Consider the following 27,167-nt stretch of genomic DNA (forward strand, 5'->3'; position numbering starts at 1 on the left):
GACAATGGGACATCGGCAAAAAAAAAAAAGAAACAGATTGTGGTAAAAAAGTGTACAATTCAAAAAGTTTACGTGCCGCTGCAAAAGTATGGGCAAATAACAATAGGTATGTAGGTATACATACGTACATAATACACAGAGAGCCGAAGTTCTAAACAAACACTAGTTTTGTTTTCGAAAGATATTCCAGTGACCTTTCATGCATTCTGCAATGGGGTCTCGCCTTTTATGCAAAGTGTATAGTTAGGTTTGCTTTTAGCACAATTTATATATATTCATTTTATGTAAAAAAAAAAAAATTATTTAACAACAAAAGACTCTCTCAGCTTAAAGTAGTATTGAAATATAAAATTAAAAATAATAAAACTAAGTACGCTTATATTAATCGGAATGCTTATAAAACTCTTTTACAATCAAGGCAGTCGATTAGGCTAAATCTCCTATGCTTATAATGTAATTAACTCTAAATGTTGGTATATTTTTTCTAAAGTATTTTATTTGCTCTTTGCTCACTCCCTCTTCCTCTCGTTGTTTTCTTCTCCATGCGCTCATTTGAAGCACGCTGGCCCAATCTTGAAGCCAAATGCTTGATCTGCTCGCGCATAATCCTGCGGATGAAAATCCACCAACGGTAGATAATTGAGGCGCTTCGTGCGCACCAGCAATACGGTCTCACCCAATTGGGTCGGCCGCTAAAAATAAACAAATACAATTAGCTTCTTTCTACCATAAGTAATCAACCTATTCACCTGACACTCATCGCGCAGCACCTCTGGTTGTACGAGCGCATTATCGTGCGCGATTTCCATTTCGTTTTCGCCCAACAGCCGCAGCGCCTGCGTAAAGCCACCATCCGCTTCGTTATACCAGGCCACCGAATTTGTGCAGCTGTATGTGAAATTCTGATAACCTTCCTCTGAGAGCAAACGCAAGAAGGTCAATTGCACTGTACCCACTCCATCGTAGGCAATTTTCGCACCACCACTGAGACGCGAGTACCACGTGGAGCCGCCAGTGGTGCGCCGCGGCACCACCGGCGCGTCAGCCGTATGCGCGTCCGGGTAGATGCACGTTTCACCGCCTGCGCTCATATTGCAGTACACGTAGATTGCATCGTCGGCCATACCAGCATTCGGATCGATCCAATACCAACCATTCTCGAATTGTGAATGAGCATAATGCAGATCGCGACAGGTGCGTACCGGGTTGTCTTGTGTGCCGGTCGGTTTGCGTATACGGTCCATTTCCTGACGCATGCTGTAGATGGCGCTGTACATATCTACTAGTTTTCCATTTGATTCGTTGTGCATCGTTGGTTTCTTCTTTCGTTTTCGTTTAGTTTTCTTGTGATGTTCGGTCGTGGCTGGCTCGTGCGGCGCGAGTACACCCATTATTTCATTGAAGTCATCGTCGTCTTCGAAAGGCACCAAGTCGTCGAGTATATCTACATCGCGTCGTCGGCGTGTCTCTGCTTTGGTGCTGCCCGAGTACTGCTGCATTTGAAAGAGCAGCTCAGGCGGTATTAAAGGTGCCTCGGCTGGCGCGCCAGGCGGTCCGGCTGGTCCCGGTGGGCCGATATCACCTTTATTTCCCGCTGGGCCTTCTGTTCCTTTGGGCCCAGGTGGTCCGTTTGGTCCTGGTTGACCTTGCGGTCCATCGTTGCCTTTTGGTCCAATCGACCCTACTGGTCCCGGTTCGCCTTTGCGTCCTTCGGGGCCATGTGGTCCACGGAACCCGCGATCACCTTTTTCTCCTTGGTCACCCTTTAGTCCGACCATACCCAATTCACCACGATGTCCTTTTTGGCCACGTCTTCCGCGGTCCCCTTTTGGACCTGCCGGTCCTGGTTCTCCAATACTGCCCTCTTTTCCAGGCAACCCTTCTGGACCAGGCAAGCCTGTTTCTCCAACTTCACCTGGGAGGCCTCTGCTACCGACAGGCCCCTGCAAACCCGGTAGACCTTGTGGACCTAAAATTCCTAGCGGACCTTGTGGTCCATGATCGCCCTTATCTCCCTTTTCGCCGATCGGCCCCGGACTGCCTTGCAAACCGGCTGGTCCTTCAATTCCTTGTTTTCCAGGTGGTCCAGGTTCACCAATTCTACCCTCTGGACCCATATCTCCGATAGGACCTTGCTCGCCAGGTTTACCATCTTCACCGTCAGGTCCTACATCCCCTTTCGGACCCATCAAACCCGGTTCCCCTCTGGCTCCTGGATAGCCACGTGGACCTATAGCTCCTTTTGGACCTTCTTGACCCTGTATGCCTTGTCGGCCAGGTGCTCCTATCGGTCCCGATTTGCCTTGTTCTCCTTTGGGGCCCGTTGATCCAGGTTCTCCAGGTTTACCTGTTGGACCCACTGGTCCTGGCGGTCCTTGGGGACCATCTGCTCCTGTTGTACCTTGCGGTCCTCGCGGTCCAGGTTTCCCTTGCTGACCAGGAACGCCTAAGTAACATATGTATTTATGGCTTTTAATTTTTTAAAACATAAAATATATAAAATTGTATACCTTTTAATCCCCTTCTGCATTGATCGCCTGGAGGTCCCGGCGGCCCTAGCGGTCCCATCAGACCATCATCGCCATGCTCACCCTTTAAGCCTGCTGGACCTGGCAAACCTTGTATTCCTGGTTTTCCGAGTGGCCCAGGTGGACCAGGCGTACCATCTTCGCCCTTTATACCTCTCCGACCAGCTTCACCTGGCGGACCCTTTTCTCCTGGTGATCCAGGTGGTCCAGACTCACCACGTGGTCCTTGTGGTCCTGTTGAGCCGATTGGGCCCTAAATCGCATGCATTTCTAATTATTAAGCACACCACTAGATGGTGTAATTATACTAACCAGTTCCCCTCTACTTCCTTTCAAGCCTTTTTCGCCAGGCGGACCTGTCTCGCCTTTGTCACCGTCTTCTCCAGGTGTACCTTGAGGACCCGGTGGTCCTGGTAGTCCACGCAACCCAGTTAACCCATCTCTACCAGACGGTCCGATAGGCCCCTTTTCTCCAGGCTCGCCTTTTGCACCTGGTGCTCCAGCACTACCTGGTGGTCCCAGGTTTCCAGGTGGACCTTGTCCACCAGGATTTCCTGGTTCTCCGGTCTGACCCTTATCCCCAGGGTATCCAGGTGCACCCAGCAACCCTTGCTCGCCTTTAAGTCCAGGAAGTCCAGGTTGCCCTTGATGACCACGTTCACCAGGAAAACCAGGGAGTCCAGTGGGGCCTTGTGGTCCGGGGACTCCAATTGGTCCGATTGGACCAGGAGGACCTTCTTTACCGGCTTCACCTGGTAAACCAGCTTCTCCAGGCAATCCCGGAAGACCAGGCACTCCGGGTTCGCCAACAGGACCTAATTCTCCAGGCGCACCACGTGGGCCTATAACTCCAGCCTCTCCAGGAGGTCCAGGCTTTCCAGGTTCTCCCTGAAATTTACAAAAATGATGAAGAAGCAATTTCATAAATATCATAACCGTACTCACAGGCTGTCCCCGCTCGCCTGGCGGACCCATCACACCATTTTTTCCATCAGCTCCAGGAGGACCCGGTAAACCAATAAAACCACGCGGACCTTCCGTGCCTTGTGGCCCCGTTTCACCTTGTGGTCCAGGTGCTCCTGGTTGACCTGTATCACCTTTCGGACCTGGACTACCATCACCACCTCGTCTTCCTCTTGAGCCACGAAATCCTCTAGGACCCATTTCGCCACGCTCACCTGACTGACCTTGCAGTCCACGCTCGCCTTTTATACCGACCGGTCCGGTCGTACCTGTTGCGCCCTTGTCTCCTTTGTCACCAGATGGACCAGGGTAACCTTGAAATCCTTGTGGTCCTTGCTTACCTTTTTCACCTGATAAGCCTTGCGGACCTGTTTCACCTCGAGGGCCTTCAAAACCTTTGGGGCCTTCCGGACCTTCTGGGCCGGGACCGCCAGGTGCACCGGGAGTACCACGCTCACCAGGTAGACCAGCGTCGCCCTTCTCACCATCCAATCCCCTTTCGCCATTGTCACCTTTGTCACCTGGTGAACCGCGTTGGCCATCATCACCTTTGAGACCCCGAGGGCCGGGAAAACCGACGGGCCCCTGAACACCTTGCATACCTTGATCACCTTTTGGCCCAATGGAGCCTGGTGTACCTGCATGCCCTGGTGCCCCATCCGCTCCAGGCAATCCAGGAAGGCCAGGTTTTCCAGGTGGTCCAGCTACTCCAGGTGGGCCGAGGTTGCCTTGTGGACCAGGGGCACCTGGTGCGCCATTTGCTCCGACCTGCCCTGGAGGGCCAGGTGGCCCCGTTAAACCAGCGCTACCTTTGGTACCCTGTGGTCCATCTGCTCCTTGTAAGCCTGGATTACCAGCAGGGCCTGGAAAGCCGCGCGGACCTGGAAAACCACGAGGTCCCTAGAAAAAAATAGGTCTTAATTTCAAGCTGGGCTTATATTTCCAAGAGCTTACCAATTCGCCTGGCAAGCCGGGCAAACCAGGCGGGCCTTCTTCCCCCGGTTGACCTTCAACACCCTGCTGGCCTTTTTCACCGGTCAGACCATGCAACCCACGATGCCCCTTTTCACCCGGCAAACCAATGGGGCCCATTGGTCCAATTTCACCTTTCGATCCTTGCGGCCCTACGGCACCACGTTCGCCATCTCTTCCCGAACGGCCACGTCTTCCATCTCGACCGGGTGGGCCGGCGGGACCGCGCAGACCGCGTAAGCCCTGTCGAAGGTAAATATTCTAAACGTTAGGTCAATACGTAAAATGAGAAGAGATTTGAAAAATTTAATTACCGGTTCGCCAACGTCGCCAGGCTCGCCCTTGTCGCCACGCTGACCAGGCTGGCCGGGTGGACCGGGAAGTCCTGTAAGACCCATAGGACCTTCGGGACCGCGTAAAGCCATCTGGTAACAGTAAAGGTGTAAAAACGTTACTTGAAATGCAATGCTTGCGAATACTTGCCATATGCTGGGAAATCATCTGCCGTAAGGCCTCCGCTTGAGAATCTGGTCCCTTCTCACTACCACCTTGAGTAGACTGTAACGACAATAATTGCGATTTTTTTTTTACAATATTTGGTCGAATATAATGCGACTTACAGGAACTACAAAAACGTGCCCAGGTGGTCCCTGTATACCTGCAGTGCCAGCTAAACCATCACGACCAGCTTCACCTTTTGAGCCTAGCTCTCCCGGGGGGCCCGGAGTGCCCGTATATCCTCTTGGACCGGGATAGCAGATTGTATTACCGCCGCTGATGACATAACTCGGATCTGTGGCATTCCCTTGGATGCCTCCATTAGGACGCTTTTGTGGCTTTCGATTAACACCTGTTGTATCCGCCGCAGTCGAGTTGACGCCAATCTCTTTTTGATTGCTGTCTATATTGCTGTTCGTTTCGTTGCTGTTGCTTGTTTCGACATTCGGAGGCGTCGTTAGGTCTACGTACGTATTGAAGTCTATACTTTCGTTACCCTCTATGATATAATCGTCGAAATCTCGCTCATTGCCCTCGATTGACCAATTCGGAAGAGCAGCACTGGCACTACCAGAACCATCACCCGCTGCAACACGATTTCCGAGGAGTGCAAATCCATTAGCAGCATTACCATCAGCACCATAAACTCCGGGCTCTTGACCACGTCGGGCTTCGCTACTTTGAAGATTTCCAGCTAGGCTGCCGCCGTCCACCAGTGACCTAGTTTCACTCATATGGGAATTTGTAAATTGAAAATTTGGCGCATTTGCTTGTGAGTTGCTGGCTACACCTGTGGCACCTCTAACTACTCCTCCGCCAACGTCACCAAGGCCAAGCGCAACTCTGCTCAAATCTACGCCTTGCGCACCACCTCCACCGCTGTTACTGCTGCTGCTACTCGAAGACCATGACCAACTGCCACCCGCCTCACCTCCACCAACCCCATTGTCAACAAACCTCTGCACTGTAACGCTTCCCTGTTGCAAGCAAGGTGTCGCATACTTCGTGCAAACTTCGTAGCCGGCCTCCGGACTATTTACAATAGCCATCAATTGCACATCGCCAGTGAAAAATCCTTCATCGTTTGTCATTTGTACGCCGGTAAGTATTAGCCCATTTGTAGCAATACTACTGCCACGAGAACGTTCTAGCCGGCGCGTCACCTGCTTTGTGCAATCCACCACCAAGGTTGCCGCCCTTCCTTTCACACTCACACCGATGCGATGCCAATTCGTGTCACTAATGCCAATGCCAAAATTAATGGTGTTACGTTGATTGAATGTTGCATCGGATTGTTCATAAATGAGACTAATCTCCTTGCCTAGGCTGAGTGAGAGCACCTCCTCACTTTCGTCCGAGTAGATGGTAAAGACTGGCGCTTTCGTTGGATTCGTTTGATTGCTGCGCAAAGCCAAAATGATTGAAAAGTCCGTAGGGAAGCCATTAGGGAAGGATTGCGCAGTTTGCACGGTTAGTATGGCGTCCTTGGAGATGCGGTAGGCTGGCGCATTGTTTACCTGATAGGGGTTACGTTCGGCGCCACACATGCCCGGTACACCGAGGATGCCTGGTGGTAGGTCAGACAGTCCGAATTCGCGAATCAAGTCAACAAAGCCATCTGAAAGGAGGATGTGTGCGGATTAACAAATGGAAGAAAGTTCGTAGCATTTCTTAAATTATCTTCTGAACAACGAGAAGGCAACTTAGGTCGGTTGAATGGCCGATGCAACTAAGTTGCGTGTGTTCTTTTCAAGGGGGAATTCGATAAACAAGTAGGACAAAGACTAAAACATATCCATGAATTTGAAAAAATCAAGTCTACTTTTGTAATTTACAGAAAAAAAGGTAAACAACTACGAACCTAATACTCATTTGGGACTAAACATTTATTCGCGCAGTGCAACATGCACCGCAAAGACGTCACAGAGAGCAAACTAATACTTTCAAACTCGCGCGTCTTTACGAGCCGGCCACCTGGCTGTCTCGCAGCTTTCAGGGTATTTGATAAAAAAAAAAACGCTATTTAATTAACGATCTCCTCTTTGATAAATCCCTACCTCAGATGCATAGACAAAATGGATCACGTTCGACGACCTTCAGCGCCTCTTGTAGCAAACGATCAGTGACGTCAATGCCAAACCAATTGGTCATTGGCATACAAAAATCTGTGGCGCGTAAGAAGATTCTACACATTTGCCATTTGCCATAACAGAAAGCACTGACAGTGATTAGTCGAATGCGAACGAACGTAAGGAATTGAAAAAGTCAATTCGATCGATAAGAACAACAATGCGGAGCATGCATTATTTGCATTATTTTATTTTTTTTTTGTGTTTTTGTCGTTCGAGTGCATGAGGTTGCTCGAAAGGAGAGAAGTTCAATTGAAGAAGGCTACTAATGGTTTTCACAATTTGACAGATACTTTGTAAAACTTTTTCTCACTCGACGCAACATAGATGGCGGCGATACATTTATGCACTTTAAGCAGTCAACAAGATAGTTGCAGTCAACGTCATCGCATGGCAAAATTTTCAGTTGACACATTTGGTCGCATGTCCGACATCAAATAGTATATAAAAAAAAAAATTTTATGACTGATATGAATTTATAAAAAAAAAAAACGCCTCATTCAGTTCATTGCACACAATTTTAACACTTTGGCGATTGTAGATTGCGATATTGCCATGTCGTTACATTTGTGTGTGTAGCCATAGTCTGTTTGGATAATTAAGCACAAATGATTTGTCTCTGTGCTGCCGATAAAAGTTTGCCGCTTTTTAATGGCTCTCGAATATTATTGTATGCATACATATGTAGTATACATACATACATGGGTATATAAATACATATATGTACATATGTATATCTCTGCATATGATTTGGGTTGAGTTATGAATGGCAATATTACAATTATAGGAAATATGAATTGATTCGGAAATTGCTTTATTTCGCTTTGTAATTTAGGCTGCACGAATTACACAGATAATCTCTAATTTTTGCAATTTTATTTTTAAAATGCCACTGAGTGCTAAAATAATATAATGCACTGCGCTTTATTCTAATAAGCTGGTAGTAAAAGCTCCAAACATCACCACTTATAAGCTAAGTAAGGTTGCCTAAAAAATTTGTTCAAAAACTAGGAAAAAATTCTACTTCCTTAACCCTTTGTCTACCGGCCGGGTGCAATGAGCCCGAATGATATATCAATATCTGATGGACCCACATTATTATTTACATAGGGTTCCAATCGACTCGAACGGTAGGTAATGGTAGTTTTTTTCGCGGTAAACAAAGGGTTAAGGTGCGAAAATATTTGGGGGATCGAAAAGGGTAAAAAAACTCGATTCACAAAAGGCGGAAGCTATTTTTGAAACGAAATTGGTTGTAAGACAGCCTTAGCGAATTCAGTGTGTTATATTATTTACCGAAAGGCATACCTATGTACAGTAGAGTGGTCCAAGTTTTGTATGGAGGGAAAAAATATCATTGTAGAAAACGGTTTTTTTTTTTTTTGTTTCTGGTATTTCTAATATCTATACCAACTTTAAATCTTTTACTGTAAACTCAATGCCTGAGCTCAATGACTTTGAAATGCGCTACTGAATCCCTTTGAAACTAACCAAAATATTGATGGTTTTTATAAAATGCTAGTGTTGCCAACTAATTTAAATTTGTAATGGTCTTAACAAAATGTTTGGTTAATAAACATATCGACGCCTCCAAACCATACTATGCTAAGGCTGACTAAGTCAAAGGCGACTTAGCATGGTATGGTTTGGAGGTGTCGATATGTACAATATACTTCTAGAGTAAAATAAAAACATTTCATGAGCATCCTTTAAATTTATACTTAGAAGGTGTTCCGAACCCTATCTCGGGAAATTTTTTTTGGATCACTCTAATGTACATATACAAGGTGGCGCTACACTAATGTCATAATGTGAATGTGCCTTAACGTTGGCAAAAGGTCATTGTTCTTTGACATCTATGTTGTAGGCAGATAGAGATATACCTGACAACTAGCCACAGAGCGATACACACCCGAAGGACGTGGAATTATTGTGTTCGATGTGCACGAACAATTAAGCGTTTGGCTTAGTGCCTCGTGCAAACTAGGTCCACTTCAGATGTCGCAAGAAGTGGCCGGTCTGCCAGTTGCAGTGAAAAAGTGATTGGCCCTTATTTTTTTGAGGACGCCGATGGCACCACCGTAACCCTAACTGCTGAGCATTGTAGGCAGATGTTTAATGAGTTTCTTTGCCGCAAGTTACTGAACTGCGGGACGGAGCAACCGCTCACACAGCTCGGACAACGATGGATATTTTTGAGACACCAATTTCGCCGTCTAGTTCGTCAGATCTAACTGCGCCAGACTTCTTCCTTTGGGCCTTTTATATATCTCGTGTTTACCACAAAAAACCACAAACCTTGCAAGTCTTGCGAGCAACAATCCAAAATGCCGTAAAACGAGCACGATTGTGCATCAACTCCGGGGGTTGTCATTAGAGCAGAGGTGGCCAAAACTCACACAATCATACATTTTAATTTTGCTAAACGATAAGAGAATGAAGAGAATAATTCGCTCATGTGTCTGACGCAAACAGTGTTGTCAACGATTTCGAGTTGTAAATTATAAGAAAAAGGGATTTTTATTTTTATTTTTTAAATAGTGTGAAAGGTAGATATAATATTAAAGAATTAACCTTTTAATATAATTTAATTCGCTTTCATTGCTTGGTTAGATTTTTTAATACAATTAAAAGTAAAATTAAAGCAAATAGTTGAATTAACTTGCATTAATCTTCTTATTTTGGATTAAAATAAAAGGGATTTTTTAGCATTATTTTAAATTCATCTTTTCTATTCAGTTCAATATTTGGGAATAAGGAGAAATGGCGCTATAATGGCGCTTAACAAAAATGTTTGTCGTCCGTCCGATTTCTTCATGACACACCAAACATTGTGCCCTCCCTTCCCATTACTAGTGAGTAAAAAATCTATATCGGAATCCATATAAAGCATTTTTACCGTGTCTTGCAGCGACTTGATTTCTTGAAAGTTTCGCATCGATTGAGCACGATCAAAGCAAAATTATAATCGTCGGCATCACTGATTCATAGAGTATGCACATGAATGTGTTTAAGCAGTGCAGTGCGTGTTTTTCTCGTGAACGTGTGAAAGCAGAAGAGAAAAATTTGGCACGCGTGCCTATGAAATGGCCACCTTTGCATTCGAGTGATATAATTTTAACTTAATGTTATATTGATTATAATATCTTCAAATAAACTATTCAAAAAAACCGAGTTCACCTTTTCCATTTCTAACAAAATGGTAGCCAATTCACAATATGACCTTACTTTTGCGACAGCTTGTATGTTTAGAGTTGGGTAAAAAGCCGAGTAATGAATTTAAATCAGATTTTTTATGCTGCAGTGTATTTCCGAGATCCATTTCTACTGTTGAAATAGGTAATTTATGGTTAAGATTTATTAGAATTTTGGTTTCTGGACTACGGAGAGCTCTTCGCCAAAAGGAATTCAGCGAGGTTTATGGGCCGATATCTCTCTCCTTTCAGAAAGCTAATCCAGGATTGATTATTTTCCTGCGAACTTCAGCTAAGAGATTTCTCAATTTTTTTTTTCCAGGAAATAATTGTTTAAAGAACTATCTACCTGTGTATGTACATATTTACAGTGGCAAAACTATAAATAAGGAAGAGTCATTTTAGCATTCTTTGGCGTTTTCCCTTGCGTTTACTTTACCCTTTACGTGGATTTTTATTCGAATTTAATCGACATTTCATATGGCTGCTACTAAAATGTTGTTTACAATTTTGTTGCTGCAAAGGCTACCCCTCTTAACTTTTCAGCAGACAAATTAGGAAATTCAGAGCATTCAGCTATTCAAGTGAAATTAAAATAATTTTGCAATGTTTTTTAAAATAAGCCACTCTATAAATTGCTTTTGTAACTACGTGGAATTTTTGGAAATCTTAAAAAAAAAACTGCATTCAAACCTTTTCAATAAAACCACAAATTAAAAAGTGACCCCTTATGACCCGTCCGTCGTCAAGGGTTAAGATTTTTTTCACCCAAAAATTTGGGAAATTGAATACAAATCAATAAAAAAATTATGTTTTGTTCAATAATCTACTTGTTCCGCCATAATTAATTTGGCCACAAAAATGGGTAAAATTACCCGCAGTGGATTGGTACAATATAGCGAGCTTCTATTGATTTGCACCAAATTTTGGGCAAATGTCCAATCCTGTGACACTGCCTTTAGAAATATTCTGAGTATGCAGTTTTGTAGCACATTTAACATTAGTTTAATAAAGAGCAAGTTAGAAGTAGCAACGACTTACCGTTAATTTTTGGCAATTTTTTTTCGTGGAATGTGTTGCTCAATAACAAAAATGCGTGAACAAAAAAATGCCAAAAATCAAAGGTAAGTCCTAGCTACTACAAATTTGCACTTTTTTTTTTGAAAATTTAAAAACCTACAAAACTGCAGACTCAAAAATTCTAAATATGATTACAAAATTTAAATTTTTGATGAAAATTCGTTAAAATTTGTCGAATATTTATAAATATACAAAATTTAAAATTTCAATTTATGTATATACATGTTTTTTTTTTTAATAGCAAGCTATATTTTCGTATCAAATCAAGAAATTTTTTAACCAAAGAAAAATAGCCCGAACTTGCTAAAATGTCTCTTCCCAAGTTACTTTCTCGCCACCGTATGTATACATGAGACCGTACCAGAAAAAAAGTTCGCCGTACACTTTCGAAATTGAGGTATTTTTGCAAGTCGATTCCGAAAAAAAAGTTTGACAAATTTTAAAAATTTAAAGCGGAACACTTTTACCGTTAGCAAAGAAGAGGCTTTTAGTGCTTTTTTACAATGGTGCCGATAAAACTAATTTTATCCGAGATATGACTATCAATTTACAAAAAATGCTCGCCCAATTTTCTCACCAAACAACAAAAATCGATACTGTTTTTCCATCTGAATAAAATAAAATTAAAAATATTTTTACCAAAAAGTTACGCCAGATGATGGAAGATTTTAATCTTGAAAGCTCCGCACAAAAATGCTTAAAACAAATCATTATAATGAGATGTTTTTTTCAAGGGGGTTTTGGTGGAAGTCTTAAAATATAATAAATTTTATAATTCCGCTGGAGAACACTTTTTTCCCTTTTTTGGTGAGGCACCCTACTGTACATAATATAAACATTTTCCAAAATAAAATAATATTTACCTTCATTCGGCTCCGCTACCACTGGCGATGTTAATTCGACTGCCAAAAATGCCAGCCACACAATAATGTAAAGGCTGCTGTTGCTTAGTCCATTGAAATATTTTCGAGGCATAGAGTTCCATTTGAAAATCATGTTTCAATTAATTTTCGATGCCACTCTGATTCACCCGACTGAATGGTGAATGCAGCGCATCAACACATAAATTTATTTTATCTAAGATTTTTATATTTATTTCACAAATTGGATAAGTCGAAATCGAACTGCATTTTTAAGAATTCACAACACGGGCTGCACTAAAAAGTATAAGTATTTTGTTAGAAAAGTTTTTACGAAAATAATATGTGGGTCTACATAAATTTTAAATTTTCATTAAAATTCTGGTTTCGGAATTTTTATCTTAATTTTTGTTTTTGACTTTGATTTATGCTAAATAAATTTTTTAGTTGAAAATTTAAATTTTATTGTCGTTATATTTTTGCGCGTCATCTTAAGTGGCCTTTATTTACATCCATCTATATGTACATATGTATTTATGTACTTGTAATTATTTTGCATATATATTTCTATTAATACTGTTTTGTAGTAGATTTCACTTCCTTAGCGATAAGCGTGGGAATCTTTTACACACACACATTCAAAAACCATATTCACTTTTCACTTAACGCCACTGACACAATTTTTCATTTATTGATAAGAATTACATACAGCCTATCAAGCACTGACCTAGGCTACGGTCGTCTCTTAATCGAATTGTAAACACAGAAGCGCCTTCGAAAATTAACACTCTGGCATACATACATATGTATGTGCATATGTATAAATGCAACGACTTTACAGCACATGCATAGGGTTAAGAATAATTAATTTTATCTTATTATTTTATTTTAATTTTATATACTCGCGTATTTACATTTACGTGCAGTGGATTCATTCAAAATCATTTGCAGCTGAAGTCAGCTGTTCGTGGCAATAAAGCATAAATATGTACATATGTATGTATGCATGCAAGTAGGTAAATAAGTATGTTTCTATGTATGCCAGCTGATAAGAAGCACCCAAAAATATGTATTTGTACACATTTCAAATTGGTGACAATCAAAAGTTAGTCTCGCAGAAAAGCGGATGCGACGTCGATGGGCCAGTGCCGAATTTATATTTTAGTTTCACATTTTTTTATTAAGTTTTGATAATTGATAACACTTTGAACTTTTTATTGGTGAAACAGACGACTTTATCTCAAAACAACTCACTCACTCTACCAGCGAATGCAAAGGAGATGAACGTTTTTGAGAATAATTCAAAGATTTTGAAACACATTTTTATTACCTAAACGCGGCGTGAATAAATATTAGATAAATTACAGGTGCACATGACCATGTACTGCATATATATTTTGAAAAGTAATCTTTATTCCAACACTGTTTTTTTTTTGCAGATAAAACCAAAAGCTAAATTAAAATTCCAATTAAATTTGTTTGTTGTTTTCAAAGTATGCTCTTCTTTAATCACTGGCCATTGGTGTTACTGTTATATTTCCTTAAAACTTAGAATTTATGCCTATTGCACTTTTATTTCGAAACAGTGACGTCACTTCCGGTTGTACTCAATTTTTAGTTGGTTGACTTTGCAATATTCCTTTGTTCTCTGTGGTAATTTCAACACTTTTTCCATAAAATTTTTATGCTATTCATTCACATGCTGCTTCCTATTAAGATTTATCCCAAATATGTGATAAGTTCTCTTTCGAAATACATTTTTTTTCAATCACTTTAGCTTATCACCTAACCTCAATCAAGCACTTCCTAAAATATTCACTATACCACACTGTATATTTTTTTTCCCGAATACTCGAACTATTAGCAACGGCAGACGAAGACGAACTGAGCCAACAGCATAATGACTTACTTGCAAGAAGCTGGCTTTCGCAATCGATCGCAATGGTGATCAGCTTCAAAGAGCGACTTTTAAGTAGTTGAAGTTTTTATGGTGTGGTGAATATTCACCCAAAAATATGTATGAACTCAAGAGAGCAGAGTGTACAATAATTCAAATATCTGGCTGGAACCCTTAACGTTAAGCTCTCATGGAATCCAATTCGATTAAGATATACAGAAGGCATGGTCCCAAAAGCTAATGGGCAGAAAATTTTTCATTAAACCTAGGCTGACAATCTGGATGTACGAAACCATTGACAAATACATTCCAGCATATATATTCTCCGTCGAACTTGGTGGAAGAAAATCGGGAAACTCATTTACACAGTCTAAGCTAAAACAAAATTAAAAGGTTATCCTCCCGAGTCACCATCCAGTGACAAGTACGACCACCGCGTCCTTCGAGGCGCTAATAAGCAAACCTTCCGATAGAAGGACTACGCGTCAGGTTTGTTGATACATACCTACCGCAGCATACTTTTTAACAACACTTTATGGTCTTCGTCCCAAGCAGACTCAAGTGGGAAGAGAACGACTTTAGCTCAGACCACGGCGCACAGTGGAAGAGCCCCATACAAAATGTGGCAAAAAGTAGGAAATGTGATCCGATTTTGCCTAAAATTTTAACGTGGAGTACTTTTGCCTTGGAATGAACAAATATGAAAAGTGATAAAATTTAGCGTACTGCCACGCCCCTTATAGTAGGAGGTGGATATGGTAAATGTTATCGCCGTGACTGGTCGCCAACGCACCCACCCTATTATTAATATTTCTGTGCTTTTATACAAAAGTAAATCTTGCACCAAATTGTTGGTATTTTAAAGGGGACCGTTACTAGTTCGCGCCACATTTGAATTCAGAATTCGGATGGCTGGTGGGTGCGGAATTTGACCGATTTTAACCATCTGTCAGATTTACATTTGTCTTCCTAGTTTAATCCAAGTTAAAAACCGAATTTCATGGAAATCCGATAACATTTACCATATCCACCCATTAGTGTAGCGGGCGTGGCAGTTTGCCAATTTTTACCAGTTTTCATGCTTTTTCTTTCCTTAGTGAAAGTGTTTCAAACAGCAATTTTCAGCAAAATTGAGTTTCGTTTATTGGAAGATTAATGACATGGACGCTAGCGGACGTAGCTGAAATTTGTTTCGCTATTAGTTTAAAGTATACAAAGTATTTTTGTACAAATCACCTTCCACCGCACGGCGCCGCAAGGTATTTATATCTACTTAAACAAAAAAAAATAACACTAAAAATGCAAAATATCACAGAAACGGCCTTAACTCTGTAAGGACTACGAAAAATTATGAGAACCTGATTTGGAGGCACCCTTGCAACCTATTGAGCTTAATACTGAAGATGGAGATAAATCCAGTTCCGATCGATCATTCAACTAAAATTGCTCATCCCGAAAAATGCGTATTCGAAATCTTTCGTAAAAATTCGATTCATACAACAGCGACTTCCTATGCCCGTTGACAATTGCTCGAGTTGGTTTTCCCAGGAAAAATTCTTTAAAAGACATGTCTAGAATTCGAGTCAACCACTTAGTGTGATATTTCCACACATTTCGTAATTAGGACCTTCTGCCACTCTCAGGCCATTGCGCGTCGTTGGTGCAGGGCGTTAAGAGTCTGCGGCCATGACCTCAGCTTCCAAAAACCAGCACACGCCTTAAAGCTCAAACACATCTCTACCTTTCCCCCGCACTTCTACTCTTTTCCACAATTTCAACGAAACTACTAAATCCGATACCCACCTGTTGTGGCTACTTGTAGATTTTGTAACACACTTTCCTTCCTAGAGTCAAACACCTCCTTCGAAAAACACTCTATCCTTTCGGTTCGTGTAGACATGGCAAAAACAATAAACCTTCAAACTTTTCAATCAAAAAATTTTCATTCATTTCTAAATTTCCAGCCTGTTTCCAGCTGTATCTAAATTTCAAGCGAACTAATTTTCTTTAAAAAGTTAAAAAGTACGTATAATTAATTGGATTAGCCACGGATTACGACGACCACCACCGTGGTCCAGCACAACACCAACACCAATTACATTGTTTACTTTCATCACTTATAGAAATTTAAAAACACGTCTCAAAATGTGCGACCCTTGCTGCTCTCCCTGCGGACCGTGTCCTCCGGCTTGCGGCCCATGTGGCCCGTGTGGGCCGTGTGGGCCCTGTGGCCCCTGCGATCCATGCTGTGCACCATTTGAGGTAAGTAGCGGTTATGTCGCCAAAGCGTCGGCACAAACCTTTGCATATTTTTTGCCATGAATTTATGTAGCAAACAGAAATTTCACATTTTCGCTCCTTTCACCCAACAACCAAAAACGGCAACGACAATAAAATCACCACCAACAATAATATCAATTTGAAAATACTTGAAAAACTGGGAATCATTATCGATAATAATCGCCGCCCTTAAAATTGAATTTGGCAAAAAAATTGCGGCTCAACCGACGTCTGCGTCAAAATTAAATTGGATCTCCTTGCGTGTGTGCAGTGCTCGCCAAAATGTTATACAGGCGCCCACTTGGACGCGCTGCCGCAGTGCGCGCCACGCGTCCCACCGCCCTGCCCGAAATGTATTACAGTACAGCAACCACCGCGGCTCATCTGCCGCAAGCGTGTCGTTTTCAATGAGAAAATCGTACCGGAACCGATGGTTGTGAATCGTTGCAGACAGATAACCATACCCAAAGTTGTGGATACAACACGTGTCATCAAAGTACCTAAGCTGACTTGGGTCTCACAGATGGTCCGTGAGCCAAGGGTCATCTACTATCCATCAATGGTGCCAGATCCCTACGTGGTTTGCTATCCGAAACGTATTTGCGAGCCGCGTGAAGTGTGCCAAGCCATATTGTGCCAGCCGAAGCCGCAAACAATTGATATACCGCCGCCACGGGAATATTGCTGCTATCCAACTGGACCGATTAACTATAAACCGAGCGCAGCATGCCCACCATGCCCGATGGGACCGTGTTCACCGTGCGGACCGTGCGGTCCATTGCCATGCTTTTCAACCAATCAATATCCGATATGCGAACCCAACGGATGTTTCCCGTGCAAGCCGTCGGGTCCTTGCGGCCCTTGTGGACCTTGTTCGCCGTGTCGCGGACCTTGCGGCCCTTGTGGCCCGTGCGGACCTTGCGGTACTTCTTGCTTCGTACCAAATTGTGCACCTTGTGGACCTTGTGGTATGCCACCTGTCTGCGCTGGTCCCGGTGGAGGAGGTGGCTGTGGTCCCGCAATGCCCGTAGCTCCATACGAGACGGTCGAAGATGAAACGGTTTTTCCGTGCTCGCCAATGACAAACGCGCCTTGCGGGCCCTCAGCACTTTGCACGCCATTTGGCATATTTACATTCAACAAGATCAAAATCTAACAAACTGTAGTAGAAGTAGCATTAAGACGAACTAGTATTAAGACGAATGTTTTTAAGAAATCAAATTTAGATACACATAAGTGCATATAAAAATTTTAACCCACATAAATTAGGCACCTCTTTGGATCAGAACCTTCAACAAATAGCCATTATCAAGGTGAGTTTCATGTCGGATTTACCTTGATGTGCGCAAACCTATCAAGGTGGATTCTAAATCGTGAAACCCGCCTTGATATGGTTTGCGCCAGTCAAGGTTACGATTACAGCATGCTCACCACCACCAGTCTAATGAGTGCATTTTGTTCTCTTCTCTTCCCCGCACACTGCCCACACTATTCCACGTTTCCTTTTTGTTTTTCCTCTCCCTCCTTTACACATTATATAGCCTAAAGCGTGTCGAAGTCGTGAATTACGTTGTGGAATTATGTACACTACCTGCGATTGTATCAAGAGAAATGGCTTACAAGACAGATGCCCACGATCACTTTGCCAGGGTCGAGCTGCTTGTATGAGCTTCCCCGTTCCGAATTGCTGTCCAGCGTCGTTTCCCCTGCGCTACGCCAACAAGACGATGGGTGAAAACAATAGACGAATGCGTTGCAAGGAAACCGCTGCGCTATGTGCGCAAGCCTGCGGCGGCTGTTGTCCACCATGTGGCCCCTGTGAACCCTGTGGCCCCTGTGGACCTTGTGGTCCGTCATGTTCTCCGTGTTGTGATACTGCTTGTTGTGGCCCATCGAATCCACCATGTGGAGCACCGGCACCAATACCATGTCCACCGGCACCTGGCTATTGTCCACCAATCGTGGAAGCTGGCGTCCCAAATCCATGTGTGTGGAATTGTAATAATACGCCGCCTACATATCCATGTAAGTATAAAAAGTTGATGGGTTAAAAGAAACTATGTGCACACTAACGACTAAGTGGGATCGGTAGGAGCTCAGAGGATTCTTAATTTTCTTCGAATTCAGAGTGGGATTTCCTCTCTAGCTAAAAGGAAATTGTGGCCCCGTACTAGTACCTTCCTACGGAAATTTTATTTCCTCCATAAAGGCAAAGTACCACCGGGTTTACGTGTAATAGGAGTTAGCGGTAACGGTATAACAATATACTATTGCCTCGCAAAACAATGCGCTCATGCAAATAAACTCTAAGCAGTCTAGTATATCATCAAGCTACTCGCGCAGCCGTAAAAGTGAAGGAGTTTCGTGGTACTCGTACGTAATAATCATACAACAGAATGCACAGATTGCAGCTTAGTTTTGTATACCAAAGTATCTCGCCTCTCTGGCAGTCAGTTGAAGATGCGTGTGAATGCGAGACGGTTGTTTTAAATTTAATTTGATTTTTTAATGAAAATCTAACAATTTTTCTACTTGCAATAAACCAACCCAATCCAAAACTCGCCACCCATGCTACTCGCTAACTTTTCCCCCCCCTTAATTCAGAGCTTCCTAGTATTTTCTAAGTACATAGTTATTGCAGCAATACACTAACGATTGCTTTCTATTTTCTTTCTCTTCAAACAGGTGGTTTTTGAATATTCTTTGAAAGGAAGCTAAGGCAGATTACTTCTACGAATGAAAAAGGATATAAGTAAACGGCAACAATCTGTTGATACTTGAATGTGTCTCCCTCAAACGGAAACGATTTGGACATCACAGTCCCATGCAGTGAAGAATTCCACAATTACAAAGAAGAAGAGAATACACGACACTCAAACTCAAATGTGTGTATGCAACAAAGAAAAAAAAAAAATACACTAAAAACAAAAAGAGAGCCAGAAAAAAAAAAAATCAAGTGAGGAGTTTCATAACGGTTTTTGCGAGACATCCTTTTCACGTAAATGTACTTTGACAAACTTTCGAAATTTTTTGTTTTTCTGTTTTTTAATAAAAGCTTGGTAGTGGGTAATTTTATTAAAACTCTACAACCTCGTGATTTTGTTGGTGGACTTGAGGAGCACTATACATGTCTAGCGGTTTTAGTTGGTTGAGAATTAACCGTTCTGAGGTATTTCGTTCTTAGGTTAAAAAAAAAGGGTAAATTCAAGACTAATAATCAGCCTCAACGCCAATTCCATGTGAATAAATCATTCCCATAATTTAATATGCAAAACAAAAAAAGGCTAGCTTTTTTCTTTTACTTTATAATTTTGCGAATATTTCATCCCTATTGCGAGTGTCGACTAGTAGTAGATAAACGACTCTTATTCGATTATCGCTTTTCCATGGTATTGTGAATGTCGTTTTCTCGTTCAATAAGCGACTGCGAATAGTTTTTTATCGCACATTTTTCTACAACTGTTTGTTTGTAGAAGGATGAGCGAGTACAAACTATGCACATGTACTTATTGAACGAGAAACCGTCTTTGAAAATACCACGGATAATCGATAATCGACTAACAGTCGTTTATCTACTACTAGTCGGCACTCGTAATAGGGGTGTTTGTTCTCAGGCCGAATGTGAACGGTTGAACACAGCGTGGAACGATATTCTCAAATGCGCTATCGAAAGCTTCTAGTGGGTAGAAGCAGTATAGTCAGACTATGTAAGCAAGGTTTCAGTAGTTGATGGGGACCTATTCAGCAATGACTTCTCTGCAGTGACCGAGAACAGTTTTCCAGTTTTGGTTAACAAGAACACAGTGTAATGTCAAGAACGATCCCACAAAAGAACCAAACGAGAACAAAAGTATTGAAAGTAGTTTGAACAGGAACCAAACTAAAACAAAGGTTCGAAAAGGTTTCCGTAAAGAACAAAATGCGAACAAATCTCGAGAACGGTGTTAAGAAGAACAGAATGAGAAAGAAACTTTCGGGAACGTTTCCAACGAGAACAAAATGGGAACGAAAGAATCGAGAACGTTTTTAAGGAGAATCGAATATGAACAAAAGTCGTTTGCGTCAAAAAGTCACACAATTTTTTTTTTTTCGGAAATTTCTTGCACTATGCGAGTCAAAGCCGTGATGGCGCCAGAAAGCTTTTAGCAAATCAATACCAGGGACCAGGGGTATCATGCCAGGGACTCTTTTCCATACATCCATCGTATACTTGTTCCAAACAATTCACACACGATCAACATTAACACGCCAAATTTAATCAGAAAAACTCCATCTTTCAAATTTTTTCATTCATTTCAAAATTTTTCAACGACACACTTCCAAATTGTCTGTGACCTTTTCTTCTTAAGACCACTTTAAAAGTAAGTAGCATCGGTGGCCGCGCCATCTCTAAACACAAACGCATAACAAAATACTTCCCTTTTTTCTTAATTTGCAGAAATTCGAAAACAAAAACATCTTCAAAAAATGTGCGATCCATGCCATCCTTGTTGGCGGTCTTGCGGACCATGTGGGCCCTGCGGACCGTGCGGTAGCCCCTGTTCGCCCTGTGGGCCGTGTAATCCGTGCGGACCTTGCCGCCCCTGTTGTATACCGAATTGTGGACCATGTGGTTTGACAATGCCTTCGGGACCATATGTACCACCGCCATGTAATCCGTGCAGCATTGGTGCTGGGCCCAGTGGACCGTGCGGTTCCTGCAGACCTTGTATGCCGGGATGCCCCTACGAAGCGCCTGAGTGTGGCACCTGCTATCCATGCGCGCCGACACCGTGGAATACTCAGTGCGGTCCATGCGGGCCGTGCGGTCCACAAGTGCCGTGCGCACCATGTGGACCATGTCCACCTTGCAATCCTTGTGGCCCGTCGTGTTAAAGTTCTATTACAAGTCTAGTCTGACATTTTTGATTTATAATTTTTGAAATTCAATTGAAATATGCGAAACCAAGAGGCAATTAACTAAGCAACAGCTAAACGCCGATTTACTATTATCAAGGTGAGTTTCATGACGAATTTACCTTGATGCGCGCAAATCTATCAAGGTGAATACCACGGAGGCTTGAAACCCATCTTGATATTGGTATTGTGTGCGGGCATCATGGTGGTGTGGTGGTGGTTGACATACACACATACATATTTGATAAAAAAATATTCCGTATTTTGTATTTATGACTGTCTTGTATTCTCTTTGCTCGGTGCAGGACCAACATACGATCGCCCACGCGGTATACTCTGTGGGATGCATTGTACCTGCGCGTGCGTGAAGCGAAATGGCTTGCAAGACTTATGCCATTACTCCTTGTGCAGGACGTTATGCTAAAAGGAAGCTTAAAGCCTTTATTAGATGTTAGTACATGATGAGATACAAATAGTTGGTAGGGGTTATTTGTGATTTGATTTGCACAGGTTGATGCTGCTAAGGAATTTAAAGGAGGAGAGAGCAACGCCCGTATTACCCAATTTATACACAACCTCCGACCTCGCCAATTTGTCGATGGCTATGGTTTCAGCGTGAAAAAAGTATGCAAGCTGTGTAAGTAAATAAAGCAAGGGGCTTGTAGAAGAAAAATGCAAACATTTTGGCGATAATTATGAAAATTGTCTTTTTTTTGATATCGTTAACGTTCGCATATCAGTAGTGGTGCAACTATGTGGTATATGTGTAACTTAATTTTTAGATGCACCCGGGACTCCTTGAGAATGCAAATGTTAATAAAGAACTAAATGATGGTTTCTATTTTCATTGAAAAATAACTTTTGTTTCACTACGTGGGCATAAATTATGGATATGTACCGAAGTGTGTAGCACATATACTACTTCCTAATAATTATGGTCTCTGTACTTAAGTAGCAGAACTGTAGAATGATTGAATCAGTAGGGTCTGCATTCACTTGGCACTCGTTTCAAAATTTTGATTGGCTGTATAAAAAAAACCTCTTTGCTGAGTGGCTCAAATTATTTAATTTTGAAACAAAAACAAACGTAATGTGTTGTTGAATGGCAGAGTTCCATTCAGTATAGAATGTGAATGTAACAAAAGTATTCGCAATCATCGTAATTGTAAATTTTGGTTGAAGGCAAACAGTTTTGATCATTCAGTATTACACTGAAAAAATATGCCTTGAAGAAAATATTTATAGGAAAAAATAGTCGTTTTACTTCTGCTTTTCTACTACTGCTACAATTTGGTAAAGCATTACCCAAGACCAAAAGTACGTACCAGCTTTGGATATTCTGTTAATGCTGTTTAAAACCAACTGCATGTTTTTGAAGGAAACTTGCGGTCAATTTTATTTAACGAACTAAATTTTTATTTGTGCAAAGAGATATTTTTATTTCTCAATACATTATTTCTCAGACATATGAAGTAGCAAGCTTTCTATATGCATAAATTTGTTTGTAGAACATTTAAATAAATTTTTTTTGTAGAAGCCTTTGAACTGTACAAAGTAGAATTTTGGAAATTTAAAATTTATACAAACAATTTTGTACGTAGAAACATGATACAAAAAAGAAGGTAGTTCCATTTAATGACATTCGTTGTTGTTGCTAACCATTTGACTTTTAATAAAATTATGACATTTCATAAAATTCATGCTACCTGATCACCAGAGATAATATTTTTTTTTTTGTAAAAGTAAACAAAAATGTATGAAAATGAGTGAAGTTTAGTGAAGTTATTGAACATATATGAAAGGAGGGCTGCATGACCATCCGTCACCTCTCGAATTCAAGTACAGATTTCGATCATACCTTCTAGGTAATTTTTTAACCACTTAAAGAAATTATTGTTGTTGTCATAAAGATTCTAAAATGTATGCATGAACTTTATTAGGGCGAAACGAAACTATTTTGAGCACGGAAACAAATGTTGAGTCTTCAAGTGAAGTAATGTTAAAATTTGAAGAGGAGTTGCTCAGTGAAAATGTTTTCAAACCACTTAACGATATTGAAATATCCGCAGAAGAAGAACTCGAGGTAAACTCCTTACCCTTTCGTTTTTATTTGATTTCTAATTTTTTTAAGTAGCTCGCAGAAGAGCATGAAGCAGAAGATTTCATCAGTCCACTCAAAGATGTGGAATATGATGGACTTGAAAATTTTGCCGGCTACATAATTTCGAAAATGGGGTTGACAAAACTAGGCTTCAGGACGCATGTAGAAAGTGATCAAAATTATACGTATGTTAACTGTTTATCGGAGGGCGGTCTGTACAAGCCTAATTCAAGTTTTTTGCATACATTGGAAATTTTGAATTCAAAATTTGTTGAAATTAATGGTGATTCGAAATTTAATTTAATTGAGAAATTTAAAAGTAAATTTGGACCAAAATATTATAAAAAGATTTTATTTGGGAAGAACATTCTTTAGAATTCGATTTTTAAATCGCAAGATTAAAGAAACGAAAATTGTATATCAAAATAAGAAAATGAAAAAAATAACAACATAATGCACTAATGGTTTTTATTATAAAATAAAAAGAATAATTACAATGTAACAGTTTACATTTTATATATTTTTAATAAAAGAGGGGCAAACCACGTAAGTAAAAAAATATCAAGTACTGATTGTGAGTTTTGATTTAAAATATTCTCACATTGGTAAAAATATGGGAAAGAAAATACTCCGATGTATTGTTTTAATATTATCAAAGTGGCAAGGCCGTTGATAATACTGACAATTTATGAAACTTCAAAAAATTTTATTATCCGTCAAAACTTGTTTATTGAAACTACCTTCTTTTTTGTATCATGCGTAGAAATAGAAAACTTGTTACTTCACATGGAAAACATGAGAAATAGGCAACAATCGTCAATGGCAACAAATTGGCGACTCACCGGTTTATTGCAGTGGTGACAAGTCGGCAACAACATTTCTTTCATGTCAACTTTGGAATAAATAAGTTATCAAAAATTCCTAAACTTATAAATTTCGCGTTGATAGTATTATCCAAAATCGTCTAATTTTTACCAGGGACAGAATTGAAAAAATAGGAAGCCCCATAGGGAAAGAAAGAATTATTTCTGTTTCTATATAAGTTCCAATTTTGTATACAAAAAATGATTGAAGTATTAAAAAGAATACAATTATTCCAAATATCGCCTGAAGCGATAAGAAAATGACTCATTCAGGTAATAAGAAAACGACTCGCCCAGGCGAGTTGCCTTCGGCGGACGTTTTAGAGCGACCGGTAATAGGAAATCGACACGATGGCAATATTACCGGCAATAAATTTGTTACCGAGGGCGAAACGTTTTCTTATTGCCGGCAACAAAAATTGTTTGGTGGGTTACTTCACATGCATGAGCGCCTGCTATTGGGAAATGAGAATATCGTTCTTTACAAATAAAAACTGATCATAAAGGGTGCCGCGCGAAAATGGGCACATACATATGTATTTAAAAAAAGCACATTATATGTATGTATGTGGATAAACCATGGACTGAATGATAAAAGCTGCCATCATTTGATGGTTGTTATGCTTGATTATTTCATGTTCTGCAGATTTTCCAATCATTAAAAGAAAAAAAAATAATTATAGATACTAATTGCCTTGGAACATTTTGCACTCAGTTTTTAAACAACCAAAACTATAAATTTGTACAATATGTTCATGTGAATCAAGCTGCGTTTCATGCGTGGAGGAGTCCAAGCACAACCATTCATTCGTAGGAAATGGCTTACAGGCTAACCTAATATTCGCGGCTTGCGTTTTGGTACGCACGCCGTCGAATTTGTTTTTTTGCGTCACCCGAAATTGGCTTACGCGCGTTTGCATTTGATTTCATTGAGCGAAACGTCAAATCAAAATGTCACGCAGAACAAAAATTGGAAATTGATTAGCTTCATACGCACGCCGTTCAATTTCGGTTGGTCCCATACAAGTTGTATGTGCATGAGAAATTTTTGACAGTAAATTGGCGGCGTGCGTGAATATTAGGTTAGCCAGTTAGCCAGCGTGGCCGCTGTGCATTGATACGCGACACTATGTCAATATCGTTTTAAAGTTCATACACCTCATTATTCCATCATCTAAACTTACATATTTTTCTTAGTGTATAAAATTTGATTGGAACTGAATTGCAGAATGCACACATAGCAAAGTGTTCAATCATCTCGAAGCTAATTCAGTATTGAATTCTGTTTACTTCAGCATTCTCAGTTTTTCATTCAGGTATTTACTACCTTACTGTGTGAAATCAATTATTTTTTTTGAATGATTGTAGATTGAAAAAAAATATAAGCCACACTACCAGACCAAAGGAAAATGAATGAAATCCTACTTGTAAATAGTTCATGATTAAAATTTTAAATGATTCCACAGTTTTTCAGTTCTGTTAGGTAGTGTAATAATAGTAATGAAACTTAATAAAATAAAGATGGCGTAAAATTCCTAAGATGCCAGAGGAATGAAGTTGGGGTATGGTTTAAGAAGGATTTAACGTCTATCCACATAGACGTAAGTCAAGACCACGAAACTTTTTCGTTTGCGAGGACTCCCTTACTGAATCATCGGCTATCACCAACTTCAGTTGCCAGCTAAAGTATTTACAGGTTTGTATTTGGGTTTGAAGTGCCTACAGGACTTCATTGATCGATGTTTGTCTGATTCTTCTTTCGTCTACGGTAAGCCAGAAATGTGCATAGGTATTCTCGAAACTACTTGTTAAGTCCAACCTAAAAGCTACCTTAACCGCCTTTTTTCTGTTATGGCCGCTGGACAATAGGAGGTGGGATGTATATTCCGAAATATATGTGTCCATGGAATCTGAGTTTGGGTACTTAGTCCGTAGTTATGTTTATAATTGATCCTTGATTTCACAAAGTTTTGGAAGGTTCCTCACAGTTTTTCTTAAGAGCAGAGCGCCACCCCAAAGCATTATCACCGAAGTTGGCTTAAGGCAGAGCCTGGAATTGGACCAATTTACTCGGTATTACTCGGTTATTTAAAGCAGCGACCGGAAACGCCTTCCAATTCTGGTTTAGTTCTTCATGAGAACAAAATGTAATGTCAAGAACGTTCCCACAAAAGAACCAAACGGGAAGAAAAGTTCTGACGGGAAAAAAAATTAGAACAAATGGTTTGGGAACGTTTCCGTAAAGAACAAAATGCGAACAAAACTGTCGGTAACGTTCTCAAGAAGAACATAATGAGAACGAAACTTTCGGCAACGTTTTCAATGAAAACGAAAGTATGGAGAACATTTTAAAGGAAGATTAAATATGAACAAAGTTTTAGGGAACACTGGCTAGATAACAAATCAAGAACAAAAGCTTCGTGAACTTAACGTTATGAGAGAGAAAGAGACGAGTCTGCGTGTTGGAATGTTATATCGTATCAATGAGAACCACGATTGTTAATTCTTAGCCAGAGGAAGTATGGATAATCTAAACTTCCACATCGTTTATCATTAGGGTGAACTGCATATTTATGATTTAATATTTTAATTTTCGTTCAAGAAAAGTTCGTGTCTTAATCCTTTCGTTGACTTAAGGCTCAGTTAGCCGAGACTTAATTAACGTATCGTAACCTAATATATTGGCCAACGCAATATGTTTTTGTTCAGGAATGTTTTGTTGTTGCTTATAGGCGGCAAAGTGACTATCAGCCGAAAAGGAAAGGAAAAGTTCTTTTTTGATTAATTTTAATATTCAAGCATTTTCAAGCTAATGAATGCTATGTGAACAATTTTGTTCTTGCTTCATTTCTTCACGTATAGTTCAGAGAAGATTTGTTTCCGTTTCGTTCTCTGTCAGAAAGTTT

At 40.7% G+C, this 27,167-nt stretch overlaps 3 protein-coding genes across 4 annotated transcripts in view; 2 read left to right on the forward strand and 1 right to left on the reverse strand.

Annotated features, from left to right (window-relative positions):
* Positions 1 to 313: 313 nt before the first annotated feature.
* The window catches only part of LOC118735942 (collagen alpha-2(XI) chain-like), a 49,988-nt gene continuing 23,134 nt past the window's right edge, over positions 314 to 27,167 (reverse strand). The window contains exons 3-11 of one of the 2 annotated variants that reach the window (XM_036465990.1): positions 5,084 to 6,579; positions 4,947 to 5,021; positions 4,778 to 4,888; positions 4,446 to 4,706; positions 3,474 to 4,391; positions 2,841 to 3,416; positions 2,511 to 2,781; positions 750 to 2,446; positions 314 to 692 (exon numbers count right to left, since the gene is read on the reverse strand). In XM_036465990.1, coding sequence (XP_036321883.1) covers positions 549 to 692; positions 750 to 2,446; positions 2,511 to 2,781; positions 2,841 to 3,416; positions 3,474 to 4,391; positions 4,446 to 4,706; positions 4,778 to 4,888; positions 4,947 to 5,021; positions 5,084 to 6,508 — 5,478 coding nt within the window. In that variant the 5' untranslated portion in view covers positions 6,509 to 6,579 and the 3' untranslated portion in view covers positions 314 to 548. Of the gene's footprint in view, positions 693 to 749; positions 2,447 to 2,510; positions 2,782 to 2,840; positions 4,392 to 4,445; positions 4,707 to 4,777; positions 4,889 to 4,946; positions 5,022 to 5,083; positions 6,580 to 27,167 lie in introns of both variants that reach the window. The other variant, XM_036465989.1, reaches the window with a different exon arrangement.
* Positions 16,267 to 21,276, forward strand: LOC118736438 (keratin-associated protein 16-1-like). The gene is made up of 3 exons (XM_036466533.1): positions 16,267 to 16,383; positions 16,673 to 17,319; positions 20,943 to 21,276. Exons 1-3 carry the CDS (start codon positions 16,267 to 16,269, stop codon positions 21,274 to 21,276), a joined length of 1,098 nt encoding a protein of 365 aa, XP_036322426.1.
* Positions 17,372 to 18,505, forward strand: LOC118734933 (keratin-associated protein 5-5-like). The gene is made up of 3 exons (XM_036464530.1): positions 17,372 to 17,525; positions 17,671 to 17,714; positions 17,943 to 18,505. Exons 1-3 carry the CDS (start codon positions 17,372 to 17,374, stop codon positions 18,450 to 18,452), a joined length of 708 nt encoding a protein of 235 aa, XP_036320423.1. The 3' UTR covers positions 18,453 to 18,505.

This window comes from Rhagoletis pomonella, unplaced genomic scaffold (assembly GCF_013731165.1).
Source record: "Rhagoletis pomonella isolate Grant_MI unplaced genomic scaffold, Rhpom_1.0 Rhpom_scaffold_00003, whole genome shotgun sequence".
In the NCBI taxonomy this organism is placed as follows: Eukaryota; Metazoa; Arthropoda; class Insecta; order Diptera; family Tephritidae; genus Rhagoletis; species Rhagoletis pomonella.

Bases quoted from the DNA above. Each gene is read 5' to 3' on its own strand.
- LOC118734933 (XM_036464530.1), top strand. From the start codon at position 17,372: ATGCCACCTGTCTGCGCTGGTCCCGGTGGAGGAGGTGGCTGTGGTCCC. The intron at 17,526-17,670 runs GCATATTTACAT...CACATAAATTAG, and splicing joins AGCACTTTGCACGCCATTTG to GCACCTCTTTGGATCAGAAC. The intron at 17,715-17,942 runs GTGAGTTTCATG...CACATTATATAG, and splicing joins AACAAATAGCCATTATCAAG to CCTAAAGCGTGTCGAAGTCG.
- LOC118736438 (XM_036466533.1), top strand. From the start codon at position 16,267: ATGTGCGACCCTTGCTGCTCTCCCTGCGGACCGTGTCCTCCGGCTTGC. The intron at 16,384-16,672 runs GTAAGTAGCGGT...GCGTGTGTGCAG, and splicing joins CATGCTGTGCACCATTTGAG to TGCTCGCCAAAATGTTATAC. The intron at 17,320-20,942 runs TTGCGGTACTTC...CGGTAGCCCCTG, and splicing joins CCTTGTGGCCCGTGCGGACC to TTCGCCCTGTGGGCCGTGTA.